This window comes from Halichondria panicea, chromosome 2 (genome assembly GCF_963675165.1).
Source record: "Halichondria panicea chromosome 2, odHalPani1.1, whole genome shotgun sequence".
Taxonomy (NCBI): domain Eukaryota; kingdom Metazoa; phylum Porifera; class Demospongiae; order Suberitida; family Halichondriidae; genus Halichondria; species Halichondria panicea.
In genome coordinates, this window is record NC_087378.1 from 631,150 (window position 1) to 654,387 (window position 23,238).

At 42.2% G+C, this 23,238-nt stretch overlaps 8 protein-coding genes across 9 annotated transcripts; 3 read left to right on the forward strand and 5 right to left on the reverse strand.

Moving 5' to 3' along the window:
* Positions 1-59: 59 nt before the first annotated feature.
* LOC135331604 (uncharacterized) lies at positions 60-1,265 on the reverse strand. Its single transcript, XM_064526826.1, has one exon. It carries the CDS (start codon positions 1,174-1,176, stop codon positions 139-141), a length of 1,038 nt encoding a protein of 345 aa, XP_064382896.1. The 5' UTR covers positions 1,177-1,265; the 3' UTR covers positions 60-138.
* Positions 1,266-1,286: 21 nt separating this feature from the next.
* Positions 1,287-1,984, reverse strand: LOC135331607 (tetratricopeptide repeat protein 32-like). The gene is made up of 2 exons (XM_064526830.1): positions 1,674-1,984; positions 1,287-1,557 (listed from the first exon to the last, which is right to left on the reverse strand). The coding sequence occupies exons 1-2, from the start codon at positions 1,942-1,944 to the stop codon at positions 1,409-1,411; spliced, it is 420 nt and encodes a 139-aa protein (XP_064382900.1). The 5' UTR covers positions 1,945-1,984; the 3' UTR covers positions 1,287-1,408.
* A 98-nt stretch (positions 1,985-2,082) lies between these two features.
* On the forward strand, positions 2,083-4,517 carry LOC135331601 (phospholipase ABHD3-like). 2 transcript variants are annotated; one of them, XM_064526823.1, is made up of 8 exons: positions 2,083-2,433; positions 2,620-2,744; positions 3,013-3,125; positions 3,265-3,377; positions 3,503-3,679; positions 3,739-3,805; positions 3,903-4,068; positions 4,198-4,517. In XM_064526823.1, exons 1-8 carry the CDS (start codon positions 2,084-2,086, stop codon positions 4,359-4,361), a joined length of 1,275 nt encoding a protein of 424 aa, XP_064382893.1. In that variant the 5' UTR covers position 2,083; the 3' UTR covers positions 4,362-4,517. The 2 variants fall into 2 exon arrangements, with proteins under 2 accessions (XP_064382893.1, XP_064382894.1); XM_064526824.1 differs by having other exon boundaries at positions 3,013-3,117; positions 3,263-3,377.
* Positions 4,489-6,542, reverse strand: LOC135331600 (uncharacterized). The gene is made up of 4 exons (XM_064526822.1): positions 6,236-6,542; positions 6,124-6,187; positions 5,304-6,067; positions 4,489-5,215 (listed from the first exon to the last, which is right to left on the reverse strand). The coding sequence occupies exons 1-4, from the start codon at positions 6,540-6,542 to the stop codon at positions 4,611-4,613; spliced, it is 1,740 nt and encodes a 579-aa protein (XP_064382892.1). The 3' UTR covers positions 4,489-4,610.
* Positions 6,543-6,628: 86 nt separating this feature from the next.
* Positions 6,629-10,362, reverse strand: LOC135331599 (uncharacterized). Its single transcript, XM_064526821.1, has 4 exons — positions 9,462-10,362; positions 8,564-9,397; positions 8,449-8,512; positions 6,629-8,389 (listed from the first exon to the last, which is right to left on the reverse strand). Exons 1-4 carry the CDS (start codon positions 9,535-9,537, stop codon positions 6,793-6,795), a joined length of 2,571 nt encoding a protein of 856 aa, XP_064382891.1. The 5' UTR covers positions 9,538-10,362; the 3' UTR covers positions 6,629-6,792.
* Positions 10,363-10,504: 142 nt separating this feature from the next.
* LOC135331606 (26S proteasome non-ATPase regulatory subunit 14-like) lies at positions 10,505-13,655 on the reverse strand. Its single transcript, XM_064526829.1, has 11 exons — positions 13,531-13,655; positions 13,402-13,473; positions 13,296-13,308; positions 13,036-13,142; positions 12,500-12,716; positions 12,145-12,257; positions 11,715-11,789; positions 11,454-11,546; positions 11,286-11,318; positions 11,160-11,222; positions 10,505-10,791 (listed from the first exon to the last, which is right to left on the reverse strand). Exons 1-11 carry the CDS (start codon positions 13,576-13,578, stop codon positions 10,693-10,695), a joined length of 933 nt encoding a protein of 310 aa, XP_064382899.1. The 5' UTR covers positions 13,579-13,655; the 3' UTR covers positions 10,505-10,692.
* Positions 13,656-13,779: 124 nt separating this feature from the next.
* On the forward strand, positions 13,780-14,994 carry LOC135331603 (endoplasmic reticulum-Golgi intermediate compartment protein 2-like). The gene has a single exon (XM_064526825.1). The coding sequence runs from the start codon at positions 13,780-13,782 to the stop codon at positions 14,887-14,889; it is 1,110 nt and encodes a 369-aa protein (XP_064382895.1). The 3' UTR covers positions 14,890-14,994.
* A 138-nt stretch (positions 14,995-15,132) lies between these two features.
* LOC135331768 (uncharacterized) lies at positions 15,133-20,366 on the forward strand. The gene is made up of 6 exons (XM_064527010.1): positions 15,133-15,855; positions 15,914-16,379; positions 16,550-16,659; positions 18,248-18,389; positions 18,494-19,587; positions 19,749-20,366. The coding sequence occupies exons 1-6, from the start codon at positions 15,163-15,165 to the stop codon at positions 20,088-20,090; spliced, it is 2,847 nt and encodes a 948-aa protein (XP_064383080.1). The 5' UTR covers positions 15,133-15,162; the 3' UTR covers positions 20,091-20,366.
* Positions 20,367-23,238: the final 2,872 nt, after the last annotated feature.

Below are 23,238 nucleotides of genomic sequence, written 5' to 3' on the forward strand. Positions count from 1 at the left end.
GTGATTATCACTCTTAAGCTAGGAGAGGGCTGCCCACTGCAGTAGCCTTCATAGCCAAATGAAGTATAAAATGTAGGGAAATATATACATACTGAAATACATGTAAATACAAGTATATAAATACAGAGCATAACAAAATTAAATTGATTTTCTTCTATTTCCACAACACCACATAATAACATACAACACACCAGCTAGTATATAGACACCAATGTAGTCTATCATCGGAATTCGCAGTGGCTCGCTGAGGTTCTTCAATGGCTTGCTTGAGTAGATCAGCACAGCAGGGAACAGAACCAAGAGTACTATGAGACCCTTGAACACAAATGGCAACCCAAGTCCGTGCATCTGAGAGATGAGAAACATTGCAAGGAATCCAAACAAAAACATCGACCAAATGCCTGGAAAAGGTTGTTGAAAAGCTACAACTGTTCCATGAATCGAGACTAACAGCTCCAAACTCACAGTCCACCATTTGTTCATATGCACTCTGGTAAGAAACAAACTCCCCTGCACCATTAGCAGAAATGTGTAAAAGAATCCCCATAGGTGGCCACTGGTACCCTCCATTGGATGAAACCAGAATGTGTAGACAATACACCATGAGAAAAAGAAACCGTGATACTTTCTGGCAAAATGAATTAGATCTCGAGACAGAAAAGGACCTGGTTTGCCGAAAAATAGGCCTCGTCGGTAGTTTTCCATTAGTAGGACCCAAATCAACATAATAATCACGGCAACTTGTGGAGTGGTAACGTTAACTTCTTGAGCGAGTCCGTCATACATGGTGTGCGTCTGCACGAAATGAAGAACAGAGAAAAATCCATTGAGAGCAAGACAAACATAGTGCACCGGTTGCAACTTTGTCGTTGGACTTTGTATATGTTTCTGGCCGTAATAGATGAGATACCAGTGAGCTACTTGATGGCAAAAGTAAGGGACCCAAGCTGAGAGTCTTGTCCAGAATGTGGGCTCACTCAAGGCCCAGTAATACCAGAGGGGACCTTCATCAGGCAAGTGGGGGACCTTCTCCAGTCTGTAGGCATTGAGATCGATTAGGAACGTCATAGAGAGGCTGAACAGAAAGCCCACAGCAAGAGCCTTGGTGTCTTCACGCTCCTTGAAGGGTAAAGGAGTGGGTTTCTCGTCTAAGACTTGCCTATCTTGTACTGCCATTATTATACTGTACTATTATAATTATAAAAGCTCATAATAATTTGTCATTGTTACTTCAATGCCCTTTACCAGATTACAAAATTAATAACAGGTAAAGATCACTACAATGATAACTAAAAAGCTCAAATCATTTTATATCTGGTAAAGGGTCATCCAATTTAGTCAACTGGTAAAAGGTTGGTGTGAGCTTTGCTGAACAGCACATCAAACAATACAAAACATCATTAATAGTTTAAGGCTCTTGAGACTGATCCGTTGTGTTGAATTTGTGTCCTCGTTCTATATCTGCTTCGACTTGATCGAGATTCCGTCTTGCGTCCTCAAATGTTGGGTTTAGTTCCAGTGCCCGTGACAGGTCCTTCTGAGCCAATTTGTAACGTCCTACAAGAGAATAAATAACAAGAGAGTAAATAAGTAGATTCTACAGGCAACATAATTATACCCTAGAACGGAATAGAGAACAGAATAGAGAACGGGAAATACAGTCCATCATCTACCTAAACGATAGTGAACTTGTCCTCTGTTGTAATAAGCCACATCAAAGTCAGGTTTCCTTTTAATGGCATCAGTATAGTCAGTGATGGCCTCATCAAAATCCACCCAGAGGTACCTAATATGACCCCTGGTATTGTAGGCATCTGCCAGGTCGCTGTCACTGTTCATGGCATCTCCTTTAGTCTGTGAGTCTATATACTTAGTAATAATCTTGAAGGACTCGTTCAATTCTCCCTTTTCCAACACTAACTTCGCTTTTGCCAAATGTGACATCGTTGTGCTTTCTTTTTGCTATGTCAGCAGAGGCAAAGGTCAATCAGATGATCTGAATGACCTCAAAGCATGGGCGTGGTCCCAACACCATAGTTCACACAAACTCACCAGACCTTTATAATTATTTACACTGTATAGTATGGATATGAATATGGAGCTGGAACAGCCTAGCATCTCTGACAGTTGGCCGTGGAGTGGCCTAGAAGATATGAGCTTCGACAGTGTCCAGTGGTCCCTGCCAGAAACTGGCACACCTCTCAAAGTCATCATTCTACTGCTATCCTTCTACATACTCTACTATTTGAGCTGTGTGGTCAACAAACCCAAACTCGTGGGTGGTGAGAAAGGACTACAGCAGTACCTCATTAAGCACTGTCCAGTCCTTACTGAGCGATACTGGCCAAAGATATGGGCCTTCCAATGCCACTTCATGACAATCCTAAGAGCCGCCTTCCAGAAATGTCCAAACAGTGTTGTCAAATACAATAGGTATGAGCCAGATATACGTACGTTTATATGTCTGTATATATAGAGTAGTCGTATACTGGTTAAGAAGAAATTTGGTTGTACGAGTATACATTATTGAAACTAAAGGAGGTTTGGTTTGCATATATAAAACGGTATTACTGCAAACACAGTTGCATCATAAATTATGTTTCCCATTAATTTGTTTAGAGAGATATTGCCCCTGGATGACGGTGGAGAGGTGGCACTGGACTGGGCCTGTCAACAAGGTAGTGTCAATCTGCTGAATTCAAGTGAGACAACACCAGTTCTACTAATACTCCCTGGGATAACAGGTGTGTTTCTAAGTAACAGTTCATGCATGTTGGTGTCTAGGTACTTTTATAGGTAGTGAAACCTGTTACCATTATATTGACATCCCTAGTCAAAAGGACCTCTTTCATGTACATACATGGTTAGAGGAAGCCGTGACTTCAGAGTCTTGAGGAAGTATACCATTGTACTTTGTGGGTTACCACTATAGACACGATTCCATAGCATTAGCTGTTGTTGCTTCACCATCCTGACTTTTACATGACTACATGTATAATTTCCCTCATCTAGGTAAAAGCCAGGACAACTATCTTATGCACCTGTCTCAAGATGGGATACTCACAGGCTACAGACCAGTGGTGTTCAACCAGAGGGGAAATGGAGGACTGTTTCTAAAGGGAAAGGTCATTCTAAAAATCACATGTTCATTCTGAAATCACACATGTGTTTTGCACAATTACATCACTGCAGTGTCATATTCATCACTGTGTGCGGTAGTCCATAATTATATTGACATCACAAATTCAATCATGTGTTTCACAGACTATGAGGACATACTCTGCCTCAGACATCAGTGATTTGTCGGAGGTGGTGCACAGAATACAATGCCTCTATCCTGAAGCCCCAATCGTTGGACTAGGTGTCTCTTTAGGAGGGTAAGGCTGAAGGCTGTTCGTTTGATGTATTCACTTTTGTATCATGTCAATCAGTGTTTGTGTATACTAGTAGATATATATACAGAGCATTATCTTAGTTAGATATTGCCGTTATTTCCCTCCAGGATGATTCTAACTCAGTACTTGCACAAGCTTGGCAACAAATGTAACCTGAATGCGGCCATTGCCATCTCCATGGTGTGGGATCCCTTCAAAACCAGAGAGAGTCTGGAGAACAGAATAGAAAACAGAAACATTTACGTACGATTTATGAGCACTAACTTACGCTCCATGGTCAGAAGGTAATAAATATCCTTCCCAACTACATACGTTGTGATATTATTTTTGTTGTGAATTGCAGGAATGTTGAGAGACTGTCGTCAGAGGAAAAAGAGAATCTACCTTTCTGTTACGAAACAGTAATGACAGTAAGTTGAAGCACCTTACATTTTATTGTGCACTCTTGTCCACACACACACACACACACCCCCCCACACACACACACCCACCCACCCACACACACAGACTAAGACTATCACTGAATTTGATGAGCATGTGACTGCTCCTATGTTCGGCTTCTCGAGTGTTGATGAGTACTACAAAGAGAGTAGAAACTCGGACAAGATTCACAAAATTTGCCGTCCTTACATTTGCATCACATCTGCAGATGACCCCTTCGTACCTAAAGAATGTGAGCGTTCACATACTTCATACCTTAGGCCTTTCTAGTATTGTGAAACCCTACATTGGTGTGTATGCATATTAGGTAGAGCCTAGAATGTGATTTTTACAGTGATGAATGTGTGTTTTTTTTATGTAGCCATTCCTGAGACTGGGTTCATAGCCAATCCCAACACTCTGCTGGTCATGACCTCACATGGTGGCCATTTTGGATTCCTGGAGGGATTGAGTCCCACTATAAATAGCACTTGGATGAATCGAATCTGTCGTCAGCTTTTAACAGCCCTCAAGAACTATGATTGAACTAACTCTTAGCCCGACAGATGTAGCCAATTTTTAACACAAAACGTTAACATACAGATTGGTCTATACTAACTATGCACTAAAAGATGTATAATATTTATTTACGGTTTAATACAAAAACCTTTTATTTTGATAAAAATATCATTCAGTGCAAAATCGTTATCTGATAAAAAGTGCATTTTACAGCAACTACACCGTATACAATTACATTGCCATGTCCTAGCTATACAGTACAATGATAAATACAATCTACACAAATGAAATTTGTTCATCTTGTGTCATGAGACAAGATGCAATATCGGGATCTAGATCGTTCAGTTCCTCCTCTCCATAATCCAGCAGGGACAATGAGTTGGCACTCAGCATCAAGGCCGGCTGTGACTCAACCTGAAGGGCCAACCGATTAGTGATCATCATAGGAGATGAACTATCAATGTCCACAACAGATTCACCAGTGATGTTTCCACCGGTAGTGATGCTTTGGTATGAGTTTGTCCCGTTGGATTGTTTTTGAGCAAGTTTAGCTGCCATCATACCTTCAGTATAGCCTGGATCGTCAAAGATATGTGTTGGATCAGCAATGTCCCTCAAATGTACTTCAGGATCACTACTCACAGCTTTACTCACAATCACAATCGGAGTGTCATACAAAGCTTCCGTCTCCTCTTCCAATTGTGAAGAACTTTCCAAACTTGGGGGAGTATCGACCCCTTCGACATTTAACTGGGAATAAACAACAGCACCTTCGGGCTGACTTCTCTCTTGCAGGGACGGTGGTGTCAGGTGGGAGTGATCTAGTCTGTCATACAGTTGTGTGTCTGTAGTGTTGCTCACAGCTACTTCCGAGTTCGCAGCTACAAAATTGTTTTGTTTGTATAGAGAAGAGAATGAACATTATATGGAATCAATAACCATGCACCTGTATAATTATATTAAGCTCACCATGTTCTTCTGTATCCAAAATCTGACTGCTGTAAATAGAGATCTTAGGTGCTTCCAATTCTCTCCCTTCGCTGAGCTCAGGGTCACAAAATGGTGGTACATTACTCCCGAGAAGTGACCCATCTTCATACGAAAATTGTTTCTCGGAAGCCAGTCGAGAAATTCTATTGTCTGTTTGTGAAATCACTGTCAATTGATTGTTTGTGTTTTCATAGGAAACATTCGAACCCAAGATAGCAACCTCGTTACTGTGAACAGATTCAACGGAGGTTGAAATATCTAATATTGGATTCGGCTCAGCAGTGGGAACATCTGGTAGAGTGTCAAACATAGATCTTCTGTGTTGAGCTGATCTTTGAAAGTTACTTGTGGTTTGTGCCCTCTGTCGTTGCTGTGCAGAATTCAAAGCAACGCCTGGCATGCTTCTAGTGCTCTCTCTCGTGCGTACCCCTCGCTGTACTTGTACAGTTGAATGCTTCTGCTCAGGCACTGATGAAGTTCTAGTAAACTGGTGGACACTTTTAGACCTTGTTCTGTCTTGACTCACAGTGTTAGGTAGTGGATGATGTGTGCTTATCGATCTTTCCCTCTCATGAGCTATTGCAGAGTCTGGTTCATCATACAGTACAAGAAGAGGATCAGTGGATGCGTTTTGTTCTTGATCTAACCTAGCCGTAAGGTTGTCCTCAGACATTGTGCGATTCGTGGTGGGAGTTTCAGCAAGCATGTCAACATACTCAAATGTGTTCTGGTAAATAGGTAACCTGCATGGCCACAAATAAGTATAGGTAGATTATGTAGGAGTTAACGGTTTTCTTACTGCATTGTCTGTTGATCTTGTGTCCGGACAAGATAAGAGGTGCCATGAGAACTGCTCCTTGAACCTATACAATAATGAGTATAATTCAAGTAATTATTTTACGGTAGCTTACTTCTGGAAGCAGTGTTTCTGACGAATCTTTGCCTTCGCCTCTTGGATATAATTCTTGACATAACGCTTGAGAATTTTCTAATGAGTACAAAGCCTATAGCCACTAACAAAATACCAGCCAAAGCGAGAACAAAGACATACTCAATATCTAGTGATGTACATCCACTGCCAGTGAAATGTGTGAGGTTTGCACTAATATTATAGTTACACTGAGACATGTCTATACTGATTAAGTATAAGTTTTCAGCCACTTGACCAATCGCTAGGTATATACGTCTAAAACTAATCACATGTTCATCTGATGGCATAACACGATCGTGTTTACATAAGGTTGGGCAACACTTTTGAAAATTACGAGAGGAATGTTTAGTTTCATTATCTAAATCAACACATCCACTGTAATGGGTATGATAACAAAAGCATACACTGCAAATATGCACAAAGTAGGGCTACAAAAGCAATAAATACACTTTATATGTTTAGCAAACAGAAATAACTTTCAAGATAAACTGTAATGTATGTGCGTACCATGACTACTAATGATTCAAAGTTGACAATCTATTTTACATTCGGTTTAGGTTTCACAGGGGGTTTTGAGGGGGGTGGACTTTTGTCCGCTAATTTTGACTGAGAGCTCTGCCTGGCAAAAAGTTCCTGCATCAAATTCTGAGGCATGCCGATTTGTCGTTTAGTAGCTTTCCTTGGCTTTGCGCGAGGTTTTGGAATGGGGAAACCCTCAACTGACTCTTGCTCACTATTAGCCATTGGTTCAGGCGTACCGTTGTCCGAGGAAAATTCTCCTTCCTTACCTTTATCATTGGTAGGCTCAAAGGGAGGAGTAACACTCTTTTCCTGTTCGTTGGGTTTGGGCCCCGGCTTTGGAGATACTCGAGGCTTCAGGGCAGGCTTCTCAGAAACCGTTAGCTTCTCTGTTGTGCTTGCCTTCGCAGAGTTCGGCTTTGAAGGAATTAACGGCTTATTGCTGCGGTCTGCTTGAATTTCCTCTTTGGAGGTATCTGTTGCATCAATGGAAGTTTTAACTGAGTCCAACTTCGGTAGTATCAGTGGTTTAGTACCGTCTGTTTCACTGTTTGCTCCTACGATTGATGGTTTTGGCTTTGGAGAAATCGATGGTTTGGCAACTTCTGCAACCTTAGTTCCGTCTGTTGGTTTAGGAAGAAGTGGTGGTGGTTTAACAGTAGCATTTTCACTCTTGATCTCCAAATTATTTTGATTTGGTTGCAAATTTTCAAGTAATTTGGTAACCCCCTTTTCGACGCTCGTTTTGGACGACGTCTTGGGTATGTCATAAACACTATCTCCTGCTTCAGCAATTTTCGATTGCGTTACAACAACTGCTGACATGGGTGGTTGTGTATTAGTCTCTTTTGTGCTTGGATGAGATTCTGCCACTAGTAATAGTTTCCTAGGTACATCGTAAATAGAAGGAGCGGCAGTGCTATTAACCGGTAATGCTTTCTCTGCCACTAGAGGCTTGGATTTCATCAATCGGGGGTTATCATAGATACTTTCTGTCATCTGTTTGGGAGCTAGTCGATCAACACCCACACTTGCCTTAGTTGCCACAGGTGGCTGTTGCAGAGCTGAGCTAACAATTGAAGAATTCTCCTTTTTTGGAAGTGGTTCCATAGTCACATACTCTGCATTTGGCGATGAGTCAGCACTTTTCTTGTCCTTGTTGTGGGACGACTTTAATGGCTTAAACGTACGAGGTGTATCGTACACTGGAGAATCCACTGGTGATGTATTCCGCTCTGGGGAAAACAGCACTTCGATATGAGCTGGTAATTTAGGCTGAGTGATTGGATCAGCGTCTTTGTTTATCTCTGAAGTTGATTTCGATAACTTCATTTGGCCACCAAACAATTCAGCATCTGTTGTAGTGCTCGTTGCTTCAGTTGTGAGTATTTTGTTCTTTTTTCGCGTTGGCAAGGTGCTTGAACGAGAAGCATACGTGTTGGATGTGGCGATTTCATCAGGTTTCACAGGATTGAGAAAAATGAGAGCAGGGAAATTTTCATCTGCATCATTTGGCAAATCAGGAAAAGTAAACTTCTGACCTCCAACATTAACCTCAACGGGTGATTTTATGCCGAATGTGTCTGTGGTTGTAACTTCTTCAAATTTGGTCCGCCTTTTGACATAGGAAAATATAAGGATAAAAAATTTGATTACAGCACAGCTAATGCTTACGTTGCTCCATCCTTGAAGTCGCCGTATGTCTCCAATTGGTATTCTCGTGCCAAAGTAGTACCATCTGAGGATAAAAAATGGATATTAAAATGAGGAAAAGGACAGAAAAGTTCACCTTTTCCAGCCGTTTTTAGCTCATATCTTCCTCTCTTTCGTATGCAGCAAACCAAGCAGATTACAAAAATAATACACACAACTATACAGAATCCACCACCCGCTGCTCCGGCAATGATAGCCACAGGTAGGGGTGGGGGTGCAGAGGTGGAGGGGGAGGGGGAGATGGAGGGTGGGGGTACAGAGGTGAAGGGAGAGGGGGAGATGGAGGGTGGGGGTACAGAGGTGGAGGGTGGGGGTACAGAGGTGGAGGTGGAGGTGGAGGTGGAGGGGGAGGGGGAGGGTGGGGGTACAGAGGTGGAGGTGGAGGGGGAGGGGGAGATGGAGGGTGAGAGCAATAATACAACAGTTGAATTGTTTAAGAAAGAGGGTGTAGCAGTGGATACTTGAGCAATTGACAACAATGATGATACACTGGAAGACGATGAAATGACTGGGGTGGAAATTACAGAAGTGGTTGCTTGTGGTGAACGAGAGGTTGTGAGAGACAACGCAGGTGGTGATGGTGATGGTGATGGTGATGATGCAGTGGTGGTGTAGACAAACAAAGTAGTAAGTGGCATAAGCATAGCATTACTTGTAGTAGAAGTGCTATAGCTAGAGACAGAGAAACTATCAGTAGAGCTCAAAGCTATTGTAACTGACGGTACTGTTGAACTACTGTCTATACGGGATACCATAATAGAAAACGTAGACGATACGACAGGAGGGGTTGAGCTAACTGCAGCAGCACTGATGCCCGTGAGAGAGCTAGCAGAAGCTCCAACTGTTGTAGAACCAGCTATTAGTGTTATTGAAAATGAGTCTTCATTGATAGTCATTCCACTTCCACTCCCTACAAATTATAAATATATCTAGTATCAAATCGATAGCAAAATGGATACAGTTCTACAGCTCACCTGTAGCATCACTTCCAGAAAACAAAACTAGCACAAATGGGACCAACACTGACATTAATTGCACAACACTCTTCATGATGAATATAGTCTCAATCCTAAAGGTTTCTTGTCACAATAGCTTATTTTATCTTTAGATCTTTATCTACATATACAGTCAGTACATGCACGTATAGTGAGAATCAAATAAGCTCTAGAGCAATAGCACTCAGTTTACTTTTATGTCATATTTAAGCAATCTAAACATAAACCGGCAATGTGTTTGTTTTGCATTATAAGTTTGTTTTGCATTATTGAAACGTTGCTGAGACAACCAGCTACATACGCACCTGTATGTAATACAGAGATGGCATTCATTGGGTACTCTCAAGGGTTTAGAGGGACCTTGGCGGTACAAGAGTGGGTAGTAGTTAGTAAGAGCTGGGCGCGGGCATGGGTAAGGGATTGCATTGCATGAAGCCCCTCAATTGAATGGGAGAGTTGTAGTTAAACATCTTTCAACAGCCATAACTTTCGTATCGCTGATCCAATGTAAAAAATTCAATGGATTTTCTGAAAGCTTAGAAAGAAACCTTTCAAATGATAGCTTTCAATCCATAATTTATGCCGGGTCATAATTTGTCATTTTTCGGCCTTGACCATGGTATTGCCAAATTGGCAAAAACTTTTATCTCTCAAATTAAACTTTGATAACACCATTTGAAAGGTCTTTTTCTAAGCTTTCAGAAACATTGGATCAACGGTACCTAAGTTATGGCTGTTGAAAGAGTCCCCGAACCATTGATTAAACGGAGGGGGGGGGGGGGAACATAATTATGATTTTCTGAATGGGTAGCTAATCTGATAAATGGGACAATTTAGGCTAACAATTGTCAGTGCTTTAATCACAAGTCTGTAGCTCACATGCCACTTGAGCAGATTGTATTCTATTACAGACTGTTATGCATGCTACTAGTCTACAGGCTGCTATAATGCCCAGAGACATGCTACGGCTAATAGCTTGAGGGTTTTATTGTAACCACACTCGTACCAAACACGTTAACAAACAACAACAGAATGACAAAGCTCATAATCAAGGCACAAGAACGTACATTCAGAGGCAAAGAAAATGATCTATACCAAAACCCAGTAGAAGATGTGATAGTTGAGTGTACACAGCACAACAGTAAATTAATAGAGTCCGTTAAGATAACATATTTCACCGCACAGGGGGAGTGGGCGGAGTGGGTGGTACCTAGGAGAAGACGACGGTATCCAGCATGGCACCGAGGCTCTGAGTGATGTTAGCAGTGAGCACTGCATCGACCTTCTCCTCCAAGTGACGCTTGGGGTCCTGCCAGTGGTATGTGTGTGTGTGGGTTGGGGAGGTTGTGTATGCGTAGGTGGGGAGGGTGTGCGCGTGAGTGGTTGTGTATGCGTGGGTGGTGGGTGGGGAGGGGGTGTGCGCATGAGTGGGGGAGGTTGTGTATGCGTGGGTGGGGAGGGTGTGTGGGTTAAGTGCATTTGGTAGGAATTGCAAGGATAGTACAATGTCACTTTCAATGCATACATACATAGCCTTAGATATACCTATCCATATAATAAAGTGAACCACTTATCCTGTGCTTTTAGTTACAAGTAACTTTCGGTGTGTGCCTTGAAAAGATGAAACTAATCTAAATACCCATATTTACGATAACATCATCACACCACAATGCTCACCTGTTTCCCGACGTTCTTGAGGGCAAGCTGCTCTTTAGTCATCTTACTCTCGTCTTCCAGTGCCTGAACAAACAGATAAACATAATTATACAACAGATTCAACAAGTATCCAAAGTGAGAACATACCTTGCTGTAGGACACAGCTAGGTCAAGCATTTCCTGCAGAAAACAACACAGTCAGCAAGTTGTAAATGCAATGGTAATACATGTACTCTGGGTATGTGTCTAAAAATGGTGAAACTCATTTCAAGACCTTCCCCCGTTGATTACTGAGGCCATAAGCTAAGTGCCCACCTTGACAGCCTTCTGGTTGAAGCTGCTATGCTCCTTGTAGTCAGTAAGCTGTAGACCATGCATCCATGTCTTCTTGTGAAGGTTTAACAACATCTGTACAAAGTCATCATAGTCATAGCAACGTACACACATGAATTAAAGCACAGTGATGATCCTCTGTACACACACACACAATCAAAGGATCTACACTAATATGCATACAAGTGCTATTACTCAAGCTAGAGTGGAGCAAACAGACACAATGTAAACTGGAGCTCACACCTTTTGTTCGAGGTCGTTCTTCCGGTAGTTGATGGGCATAGAGTAGTAGTGCCTCCCGAGGCCATGGATGAGCGCCTGTATATAAGTGGAGGGGACAACTGTCAGTGCTACATATCATGTGATAGGTGTACATGTACGACGATACATACATTAGGGCTTCTTGTGACATCACAAACAAAAATGCACTTATATACTACAACACACGGGAATGAAATTTCTTAGATAAACAAAAACATATTGTTTTGTGTCTGTAATGAACTAGATTATTATTATGTTATGCATATCATACACTTAGGGGGCTTCACTGCATATGCCGCCTTTGCAGAATAACATTAAAAAATCAACAAACTTGAGCACAACAGAGTAAGGGGGAGATTAGCATGCTATTTATAGCCAAGAGCTTGATGTGGTGTTACTAATTATACTTTACCTGAATGGATGGTTTCTGCAGGTGCCCCAGATTGGAGGTGGTCTGTCTCGGCTCTTGACCAAGTGCTTGCATCCTAGGGTCAGTCAGCCTGAAAGCATCAATAACCACCTTACCTACAAGTGGAGGGGGGAGGGGGAGGGGGGAGGGGGAGGGAGGGGGGAGAGGAATGGAGGTTATAAATGATATCTAGAGGGGATGATTACTAAAAGTATGGGGGAGCACACACAGCTGTACAGTTGAGGCTAATGATATTGCTACACTATCGCTGGCCATACAAATACATACGCACACTGAAACTGTAGGCACATAGAGGGACCAGTATTATTATACTTATGCTGTACATATTAATACGCACCCTTCACACTCTGTATAGGGTCCACGACAACGGCCACAGCTCTCGAGGAGAGAGCCTCAAAGCTCTGCTGTGTGCTGATGTCTACACCCGAGAGCCAGCACCCGAATCCAGGGTGGGAGTGGTACCAGCCCACCACCACCTCCGGACGACCTGTCTGCTTGAGCATGTCTAACATCTTGGCCTGGAACACCGGGTCCACTGCCTCCACACTCACACCCTGCACACACACACACACACACACACACACACACACACACACAAATTACACCCACACAAAATCTCGGTGATAATAGACTGGTAACACATTGATAGCCATTTTGCCAAAAATCACAAGTATTGAAAAGCCTTTAATTATGGATTACTAGTGCTTGTCTATGAATTAACAAGCCTAGCTAAGCACATAAATAAGCATTAACAAGCATGCACGCTGTTTAATACTAACAAGTAAGTACATACACATATTATTTGGCTAAAATACCACAAAAGCAAATGACTACATTCCTAATGTGGTAACTGAGTGACCCACATGCACTCACCGTTCCACTCTGGGGCATGGCAAACACGTCGATGACTCTGACAGTGTACTCATCCACAAACTCTCCCAACATGAGACCCATCACCTCCATAGGCACTCCAGCACGGCCTGAGGGCACAAGGGAGCGGGGTAACAGCTGTCATTAAGTACAATATGGGGACCATTGTCTGACTAATCGGGATGCTATAATATGCTAGTACGTATTCTCAACATCCGTGAAGGAGAGGGGGAATATAACTAATTTAAGATTTTAAAACTCACCATGCTTCAGCATCTGTTACATCCATTGTATCGGCACATAGGTGGATAAAAAAAGACGCTGAAATCCTATACAACCTAATTGTGCCATTTCGCTACAGCAACATACCTTCAGGAGAGCTAACGATGATATGTAGACTATCTCAGCAGTGTCCATCATTGGTGCGTCCACCCCAGGAGGCTGTAGGGACACACTGCTATTAGTCTACTGACTTTGTATAATGGGGACTAAACATACCTGGCCCATTCCAGGAAGACCACCACCAAGCTGCAGCAATCTCTCCATTTTCTGATCTTCAAGTGTGTGGTGTTAGTTCTTTACAATCAGCATTTCTCATTAATGCTCATTTCCTGTGAGGCTAGATCTGTGGTGATAGTGGTCGCCTTGGCATCCTGTTTGAAGAAGATGGACTCTCAACTCTAAAGCTTGCTTTGCTTGCCACCCGTACCCCGGCCCCAGTGCAGTGTAGTATTAAACTACGACATTATGAGAAGAAGGCGAGCAGACACTTTGAACATTGTGAGGCAACTCGATGCTTTCCCTAAAGTATCCCAAGACTACCAGAAACCTACTGCCAGAGGAGGCACATTCTCTCTCATCTCTCTATCCCTTATCATCATCTTGGTCATCTCAGAGTTCATCTACTACACCAGCTCACATTATGTGTTCAGATACACTGTGGACACGGACATGGACTCTCAGCTACTCATTACTCTGGACTTGACCCTTGCCATGCCTTGTCAGTACCTTGGTGCAGATATTGTGGATTTAGCCGGAGAAAGTCAATCGTTGGCTACTCACATGAAAATGGAACCAGCTCTGTTCGAGCTTTCTGACTATGGAAATATGATCTTCAAAGCAAAGCAAGAAATACTATCAAGATTTAGCAAGTCTCGATCTCTCAACGACTTCCTAGTGGTGGATAACTACAAGAGTCTAAAAATTCCGAATGAGCCCCCACCAAAAACTGAAGCAACAAGTTGTCGAATCCATGGCTCCATGTTTACCAAGAAAGTTGCGGGCAATCTTCATGTCACTATGGGACGCTCTGTACCACATCCACAAGGACACGCTCATCTGAATGTCTTTGTTCCCCCTCATTTAGTAAATTTTTCACATCGAATCGACCATTTCTCGTTTGGACCTTTGGTTCCTGGTGCTATCAACCCTCTAGACGCCACTCTCAAGTCTACAGTAGACAAAAACCATGTGTTCCAGTACTTTCTTCGTGTTGTTCCCACCAAGTTCAATACGTACCAGCACAGTATGAGTACAAGTCAGTACTCCGTTACCGAACACAATCGAACAATCAACCATGGTCAAGGAAGTCACGGAATGCCAGGTGTATTCTTTAAATTTGATATGAGCTCAATGATGGTTCTGATTAATGAAGAAAGGAAACCATTCTGGCAGTTTCTGGTTCGACTGAGTGGAATTATCGGAGGGATCTTTGCCACCAGTGGCATGCTACACACGCTATTCGGATCGTTCACGGATGGAGTTTTGTGTAAATTGTTGAGACAAGAAAAGAAAAAAGACTCTGGAACACTCAATGATAGCGTAGATGAAACTGTTTCCAATAGAAATGTTAGTTAATACCCTGTATGTATAATAGAGTTTTGAATTGAATTTCCAGTGTTAGGCCCTGATAAATTATGCTTTTTTTCACCCATTATTCTATTCATTTATTCTTGAAAAATGTGCCTATTATTCTCATAAAAAATATTAGTTTAGTTAGAGTCAGTGCCCTTGCGGCTAAGCCCCGAGACATAACCTTTGACCTAGCCGATTTGGTCTCGAGAATGTTTTTGTGAGCATGCGCATATCCACACACACGTGGATGAAAACCCATGTGGCTAATAACTGATTATGTATGCTATCATGTCTTCTCCAAAGTATGGGAGACTGCTGAGGGACCATGCTCGTACACACAACGACACACTGGAGTACTCTGAGCCTCAGCTAGTGAATGGAGGAATGGCCCCCCCTCCTTGTAGAGGTCTCCCTGGAACCGTGTGCTACATGGTCATTGTCTCTGTCAATCATCTAGACTTCTTTGGATTTGGGCCTTCTGCTGCTCTGGCACAACATTACGCTGAGAAGGATGCATATACTTCTATCAGTGCAATGGAGACTAATGGTGTGCAGTTACCGGCCCTAGTGGATAGTGATGGAAGTCTGTGCGTATCGAATACTGATAGTGTAAATGGGAGTGTTTCCTCAGCCCTGAATAATGGAAGCGAATTGATAAACGGTGTTGAAGATGGCTACCCTGAATGTATGCCAGATGCTGTTTCTACTGGTGAAGCATATTGTGCCATACCTTACGAGTCTGCTAGTGAGCAACCAATTTCAAAGGATATATGTAAAGTCCCACATACAGTTGAAGAATTGAATGCTGTATTAGAAACGCCACCACCCTTTCGTCGAGCTCCTGATACAATCACCTGTGAATATAGAAACAAAAATATTGTAGACGCTCTTTTTGATGCTGCAAGGAAAAGAGGAATTTATGACATAAACTTCAGCTTCAAAGTCATTGGATCCAAGAATTCTAAGCAGGTAAGATCAGATTTCGGTAGTACTGTGCAGTGTTTACCTTAATTGTTTTCCAATGTAGGTGGTTGTTCGAGCGTTTGGTGGTGGTTTTTCCTTTGAAGGAAGACATTTCCAAGAATATTTGGCAAAATGTGAGGCGGCTGCAAAACTATTGGAGACTCTCAGCCAACTACCAGAATTGAACTGTTGTCCACCGCCATCTTCTCACCTTGCAAGACCTCTAGACTTACCCATCTCTCAAGACCAAAATGGCGTGGAGGATTCGTTTGTCCAAAAAGAAGCAGCTAAGATTGTCACTCCAAATAGACCACTTCTACCTGTACCGCCAAGTCCAGTCACTTCAGTGACATCTTGTGCCAGTGATAAGCAGAACCTTCTGATAGTTTCGAACCCAATTGGACAATTGAACGATCTGCTCGCTAAAGAGCGTTTGGCTGATGCTAAGTACACCTTCACATCTTGTCCTGTTGGGAAAAATTCTCATGAGTTTTCTTGCATAGTATCTGCCAGAGGATTGTCAAGTAAAGGTATGTGGTGTTGTGTGTTAATGTGTTAACATTGTCGTGTGCATTGTGATCATATTTTCATCCTCTGCCTTGATTTAGTCCTGATTCACATTTAGTGTCAAATGTATACAGTGTGCCTAAATATTTAGCAGTAGTCATGGTATTAAATTTGTACTGTATTCCTCTATTAGGTGTTGGTCTCTCAAAGAAGCAGGCCAAGCGCTGTGCTGCTGAGAACCTCCTCTCTGAAATGAAGTCACAAGGAATGAACGTTGACCCCGACAAAAGTCCCACATCTTCTGTGAGTTTAATTGCATGTATAATTATGCTAAGAAATTTGAACACCCCTACAGTTACAGTACGTTGATTCAATGAGACCCTCCCCCCCCCCCCCCATCAAATTACCAATTCCCACATAATTAGACTTGCCCAAGTGGTTGGTCAGGCCTGACAATACAAAGTCCATTTCCATACAATGTATCCAACACAATAATAATCTTTACATACGCTACAATTATAGTTCTTCGTTAATTGTTCATTTTCATGGAATAAATTATCAGTAAATTTCAATGTTGAAGTATCGAAAATCGTATTTTTCCATGGCATCTTCTCTTTTCACCACCAAGCTCAATTCTTTAGCCACATCAAGCTTAGAATGGAATCGACCACTGTTAAGAGAAGCCATTGTTGTCAGCTGCAGAGCATACCCCATATTGGTGGAACGGATCAAAATGGAGCTGATAGACACTGGCTTGTGCACTGTTGGCTGGAATACGCACATCATCTTGTGAAGCGGGGTATGGCTGACATGGCGTGTATGACGGAAAGTTGGCTGGATCTCTGAGGATAAAAAGATTGGAGTTAAACCCATCACTTATTCCGACATAAGGATCGCTGTCCACTTGAGATCCCCTTGGCTTAAGGGCAACAGTAATCTGTATTGTAGCGTGTGGCTTTATTTCTCCTAATGGGATCCTCAGTAATTCTTCTCCAGAAGATCCACTATTGAAGTGGATTAGGCGGCCATAATTAGTTATGCTTGCAGTGGAGTGAAAGAAGCTAGCATACTTTTGGATGTTGTCTGGAGTGATCAGAAGTCCAGTTGTTACACTGAGTGACTAAGAATTAATCAAATTGATTATAATTATTATTATACGGATGAGAGAGATTTGCATAACTTACACATGTGGAAAACCCTGGTGTAGAGTATAGGACCACGGTTAGGAGAACTCCAATAGAGATGAAAATCATTTTTGTACTTTTACGGCTTAAAGCAACTACCGTATAGCGCGAAATTTTCGAGGGGCGAAATTTTCGTGGATTTCGTGGGTTAGCAATCCTACACGAAAATTAAGTCCACGAAAATCGTTCTTTACCTGCTATAACGTGCAAGATTTAAAGGCGTGGCTTCCGGTAAGCAGTCATTCCGCGAACATTGTGCAACGAAATGGCTTTTAGAGGCCAATCCACGAAATATAAGTGCCTCGAAAATTTCGCGCTATACGGTATATGGTTTACCAGTTTCAGTCTACCTTTATAGTTTATCGGGAGTACATGAACTCCTACAATAGGTTGAGCTACAGTAACTTGTAGGACTATTGTACTTACCGTTACTCAAAAGTAACTACTGCAGCAGGTGGGATTCACATGTACTGTAACACATTTGTGGGAGTACATGAACTCCTGAGTTTATACAATAGGTTGAGCTACAGTAACTTGTAGGACTATTGTACTTACCGTTACTCAAAAGTTACTACCGCAGCAGGTGGGATTCACATGTACTGTAACACATTTGTCCAACACTGATCACATGCAAGCCTCTTAGCAACAAAGAATTGTAGTAGGAAACATGTATGGTCCTTGGTTATCAATATTTCTCTCCTCTACAGATGAAGAATAAGGCATCTCCTGGTGTCCCTCTAGCTGGTGGCCATCGCAATGAGCAGCCTAGTCGACATGTATCCTTGTTACAGCCGAGAGATCTCTATTTCAACAAACCATCATTTCAATCGACACCACGTCCTCCACATTGTGAGTGTCTGGAAAGTCCATTGACTCTTTTATTTATGCAATGCGATCTTTTATCCACTCACCCTCACATGCAACTCATTATTCCATACTTCTCTTTCCCACAGCTGCTCCACGTCCACCAAGAGACATACCACTACCGCCAGCGTTGCCCTTTGGACCCTTGCCGCCTCCGTTGCCCTTTGGACCCCCGCCGCCTCCGTTGCCCTTTGGACCCCCGCCTAGATATCTGAGATCACCCCGACGTCGTGACTTTCCGATTCCACCTATTCTACCGCCGATGCAAGCTCACTTACGACCCCCACTTTTATCACACCATCACCCACTCCCTCCACAACTCTCACACCATCACTTACGTCCTACAATCTCTCCACACACTCGTAGGGTCCCTCGGCAAAGAGGACACCAAATCTTTTCGAGCGACAGTGAAAGTGACTCCGACTGTGGACGAATCTCATCGGGGCTGAAAGAAATCATTCCAGCATCTTGTTCCAGCAATAACGAGAGCTCCCTTGTTCCCACAAATACGCTTGACAACAAATCTGAAGATGGGACCACCTCCTATTGTAGGCCCGAGCAAATTGCATATAAGCATCAACGCATTCCCATGCCTGGTGTAAGAATTGGCACGCAGCATATAGAGTCTCATACCAATACAGAGGTCATAAACTCCAGTAGACCTAAAGAAGAGTTTCGAATTGAACAATTGCATACTCCGGGAAGCTCATCAGATCCGCTGCAGTTTTATACGAGGCTACCCCAGAAGAGAGCAACTCCTTGGTCATCTGTTAACCGTCCTCTCGGCGGTAGTAAAGACAAGTTGGTTTTCACACGACTAAGACAGAAGGAGCTAAGATCAAACAATACATTCACGCCGAAGTGGCGTCCCCAGAGAAAAGCCGAACCGTGGGTACTTCCTGAGAGTGAGATGTGGGACGTGATTAGCCCAAGTACTGCCGAGGAGACCGTCCAACCTACAGCTGTGTCAAAAACTGTGGTTGATTCGAGTAACGAACAAATGGCTGAAATTACCAATTGTAAGAAAGTTGAAGTGAACAGTAATCCAGTGTGCGAGAACAAATCCCACTCGACCAAAAATGAACATAAATTAGATAAAGTTCCTAAAAATATAACTCGTACTGCATGTGTCGAATCAGTGTCTACAGGAAGCCAAGAGGGTGGTGGTATCGCACACAAGAAGGTGAGCTCAAATTTGCATTGTAATATTCTTTGTGGCCTGTACTGAAGCCTGTTTCTGATAGAGACACCTTCAGAAATTCCTGTGTTTAATTATATATTGCGATACCCTACACTGTAATAACTCATAACTGTATTGTATCCCCCCCCCCCCCCCCCCCTCAGGTTTTGGCCTCCCCTCAGGCTCCGCTGCCTGTCCACCCCCTCTTGGCATCCTATAGCATAACAAAGTCACCAAACTACACATCCTCTCGTAGCTACAACTCCACACCTGTAACATCCACCACTAAAGATAGTAATAACAACTTAATCGGTCTATCCAGCCCTACTAGAAGTAGCCCCACTTCAATCAAGTCTCGCAATGAAGCACGCAATAAAAGACAGACAGATAAGTCTCCTTGTTTGGATATGTTTAGTATCGTTGGCTCCCTGTCTGTGACCACTGACTCTAGTGTAATGCTACCTTCCGAAGGGTCTATTGAAAACATGGCAGTCTCTCTTTATTAACATAATATTAACTAAAATAGTATAAGTACCCAAATTTTAGTGTTGCTCTAGACTATTCAATTGTATGAGCTTCTTTGGTTCGGCATATATAGCATATTTATTATGCCTGCATCTTTTCTAGCTTATCTTCTTGATTTGTGCTTACACCATAATTATGTCATTGACTGACTGTTATGGCATTTGATACGAAAATGTACACTCATTGATTTAATTATTGACTGTCTATAATTACAGTATTGTACGTATAATTCGCTTTTCAATGAAGACTTTCCAGTAACGGTTCTCGATAGAAATTAGTTGACATCTTTTTCATCTCAGTATGTGTGTTGATATTTGCTTCCGATACATTCCTTCGTTTGTATGTTGCTAGGGCTACTCTAACTCTGATAATCACATGGTAGGCCACAATAGCTAGAAATTGTATAAAAACAATACCTATTGATATGTAGGTGGTCGCTATATCAGCCGTTGTGTTGGACTCTATGTACAGTTTAAAGCTTGCCAGTAACGTAAGGTTTAGTATGAACGACATTTCAAGAAGGGACAACCATTTTGTTTTGTATGGCATTTCTTGTATTGCACAATGAAGAAGCAATCCTACTCCCATGAGCGTTATAGCCAGTAGGTTTATTCTTGGCGTAGATGTAGACGTAATGGCAAACAAGAGTAGCAAAATAACACGTACAATCAATAGCAGTCCAAACCAGTATTGAATCTTGTATTTAAATTGGCCGAGATAAGCATCGAAAAATGGTTTCCATCTGTTAATCCAGTTTAGAGGCTTAAAGTGTGACTTTCTCTTCAGGCATTGATGTGTTAGTAGGAAGAGTGTAAACGGTAGCCATAGCAATAGCAGGATAGCTACAGCTGCGAGGAAAAGTATTATGTGTCGCCCGCTCAAGTAATTAATGTTACCGTCAGCGGTCCACACTATTTGAAAGTTTCGTGAAGACTCAATAACTGAGTAGCTGAGACAGTTGAAAATGTTTCGGAGGAGCTTTGTATACGAGAGTAGGATCAGTGTTGATAATACTGGAACTGAATTGTGTCCAAATATTCGACTAGCTCTAGTTGAGTATCTGGATGCAAGTATTATGGCCCCCGTGATGCACCATACATAGGCTGGGAATGTGAATTGTAGCCATGTTTTCCAATAAGCGTCGAGTCCATTGATAAAGCAAGTCTCTATTCCAAGGTCAAGGTTTAACCAAGCTACAAAAGTGTGCAATGTTTTTAAAGCTGGGTGTGTTGCTTTTGTTGAAAATAAAATGCTTTTGCTCCCCCATACAATATTTGCGTAGAATATCAATCCGTTAATAGTTCCTTTGGAAACAGTTGTATCCAACAGTTTGATGAATATTACCAGTAGAGCTCCGACTAGAATACAGGCAATTACTAAAAATCCATATTCATTATTGCAAGGGAGACATCTCGATGATCCTAGAACAAGGCTCAGGTTTCCTAGGCAACCACCACAAAGAATTCCTGAGCGGTTAAAGTCACATTGTGTATTTGGTGACTCTAGATCAACTGATATATTCTCTGACTTACAGTAGTCGTTTGGGCAGTATTGATTGATAACAAAATCAGTTGTATTTTCAGTTTTGGTTTCAGTTAGGCTTACCCAAGTGGCTCCATTGCGATACACGTAACCGGTGTGGTTAGAAATAGTGCAGATTTTCACTCCCTTCTCCTCTAGTCTGGGATGGCAGGAACAGATGTACGGTGGTGTTTGTCGGAGCATAAAGCCAAGGGGGCACTCTTTTAGGGTTAGTCTGAGATACACCGTGTGATAGAGTAGTTTGTCTCTGATGATTCCGTCCCTATGGTATGTGCTTATGTATTCTTTATTTGGATGGCATTCCTTCCTTGTTAGTCTCTGGTATGGTCTTGCACTGAGCGTAATGGCAGTTCTCATGCTGCCTACTGTTGGTGACTGCAATGCATACTGCAGTTGTGTACAGTTGTATAGTGAACGGACTTCTTGGATTTCTTGAGTTTGGCTTAAAAATGTTTCTCCTTGCTCCTGTAGAACTTTAGAGTAGACAGTCCCTGCAGTGGTGCCAAAACTGCAACCCACAAGTACAGCTGGCACTGTGAATTTCTCACCGGGGAAAAGTGGTGAAATTTCCCTATCTATAAAGTCCATATCAGCACATTCGGGTAACCCCTGTTCGTTACATAGACAAACCCGAGTGGGACTGCATGTCACAGCCGTCGGTGATATCGTGTTGTTAGTGTGAAATTTGTAGCTCTCCTTATTCAACATGTAGCATTGTGCGTACGTATGTTTCCAAAAGCGACATCTATTTTTCAAATACCCTCCGTATATATCATGCCCTCCGTTGCTAGCCCAGTTGTTGCTAAACCAAACGTTGACCTTGTGGTCTTTAGAATCAAACTGATTAGGATTTGAATTATTACGTGTGTAGAAACATGATGGTTCTGTGTTCGAGTTGATGTTTTCCTCAATTTTGATGTACATAGCTCCTCCCACTTCCTTTGCCGTATTCCCATCAAAGTAGACCTGTGAGTTGTCGTGGAAAAAGAGCCGAGAGTTGTACAACGATAAAGCGCCTCCTTTTGAGCCTGTATTGTTCCGAAATAGTACTTCACCAGAAAAGGCAATGACACTGTTATAGGTCTCCATAGCTGTACATTCGTTGTTGATGAATTTGCAGTCTGTAACAATAAGTTTATTAACATTATTCAATTGTATTGCTGCTAAATTATATTTGTTGGCAATAAAACTTCGGACAATTACTTCATACAATTGAATGAACAGAGACGAGGGATTGACATAGTCCCCGTAGTAATCGCTCTTCACTGCAACCAGGGCTTGGTTGCTGCCTGTAAGATCAGAATTTGTAATGGTAACGTTAATTTTGTCTCCAGATGTGAACGGTATGTTGATGTACACGCAGGTCCATTTGTTGCAGTCAAATTCCGTGTTTTCTATAATAAACTGTACGTTGCTTGGAGAATGGTCAATTTTAGCGTATTTGATAATTAGTTGGATTAGATTTGGCTGCTGTTGAATGTTAAACTGTCGTATGGGAATAAACCTAAATGTACAGTTTACAACATGAAATCTGAGGGTTTTGTGCATGTTAGCAACTTCTAAATTTATAGCCAATTTCCCACCGTA

Bases quoted from the DNA above. Each gene is read 5' to 3' on its own strand.
- LOC135331604 (XM_064526826.1), bottom strand. From the start codon at position 1,176: ATGGCAGTACAAGATAGGCAAGTCTTAGACGAGAAACCCACTCCTTTA.
- LOC135331603 (XM_064526825.1), top strand. From the start codon at position 13,780: ATGAGAAGAAGGCGAGCAGACACTTTGAACATTGTGAGGCAACTCGAT.
- LOC135331607 (XM_064526830.1), bottom strand. From the start codon at position 1,944: ATGTCACATTTGGCAAAAGCGAAGTTAGTGTTGGAAAAGGGAGAATTG. The intron at 1,558-1,673 runs GTAGATGATGGA...ATTCTCTTGTAG, and splicing joins ACAAGTTCACTATCGTTTAG to GACGTTACAAATTGGCTCAG.
- LOC135331601 (XM_064526823.1), top strand. From the start codon at position 2,084: ATGGATATGAATATGGAGCTGGAACAGCCTAGCATCTCTGACAGTTGG. The intron at 2,745-3,012 runs GTGTGTTTCTAA...TCCCTCATCTAG, and splicing joins AATACTCCCTGGGATAACAG to GTAAAAGCCAGGACAACTAT. The intron at 3,806-3,902 runs GTAAGTTGAAGC...CCACACACACAG, and splicing joins GTTACGAAACAGTAATGACA to ACTAAGACTATCACTGAATT.
- LOC135331768 (XM_064527010.1), top strand. From the start codon at position 15,163: ATGTATGCTATCATGTCTTCTCCAAAGTATGGGAGACTGCTGAGGGAC. The intron at 15,856-15,913 runs GTAAGATCAGAT...TTTCCAATGTAG, and splicing joins GATCCAAGAATTCTAAGCAG to GTGGTTGTTCGAGCGTTTGG. The intron at 16,660-18,247 runs GTGAGTTTAATT...TCTCCTCTACAG, and splicing joins ACAAAAGTCCCACATCTTCT to ATGAAGAATAAGGCATCTCC.
- LOC135331606 (XM_064526829.1), bottom strand. From the start codon at position 13,578: ATGGAGAGATTGCTGCAGCTTGGTGGTGGTCTTCCTGGAATGGGCCAG. The intron at 13,474-13,530 runs GTATGTTTAGTC...GTGTCCCTACAG, and splicing joins GTCTTCCTGGAATGGGCCAG to CCTCCTGGGGTGGACGCACC. The intron at 11,547-11,714 runs GTGTGAGCTCCA...GACTTTGTACAG, and splicing joins AGAACGACCTCGAACAAAAG to ATGTTGTTAAACCTTCACAA.
- LOC135331599 (XM_064526821.1), bottom strand. From the start codon at position 9,537: ATGAAGAGTGTTGTGCAATTAATGTCAGTGTTGGTCCCATTTGTGCTA. The intron at 9,398-9,461 runs GTGAGCTGTAGA...TATAATTTGTAG, and splicing joins TTCTGGAAGTGATGCTACAG to GGAGTGGAAGTGGAATGACT. The intron at 8,390-8,448 runs GTAAGCATTAGC...CTATGTCAAAAG, and splicing joins GACTTCAAGGATGGAGCAAC to GCGGACCAAATTTGAAGAAG.
- LOC135331600 (XM_064526822.1), bottom strand. From the start codon at position 6,542: ATGCCATCAGATGAACATGTGATTAGTTTTAGACGTATATACCTAGCG. The intron at 6,188-6,235 runs GTAAGCTACCGT...ATTATTGTATAG, and splicing joins CAGAAACACTGCTTCCAGAA to GTTCAAGGAGCAGTTCTCAT. The intron at 6,068-6,123 runs GTAAGAAAACCG...GTGGCCATGCAG, and splicing joins CAAGATCAACAGACAATGCA to GTTACCTATTTACCAGAACA.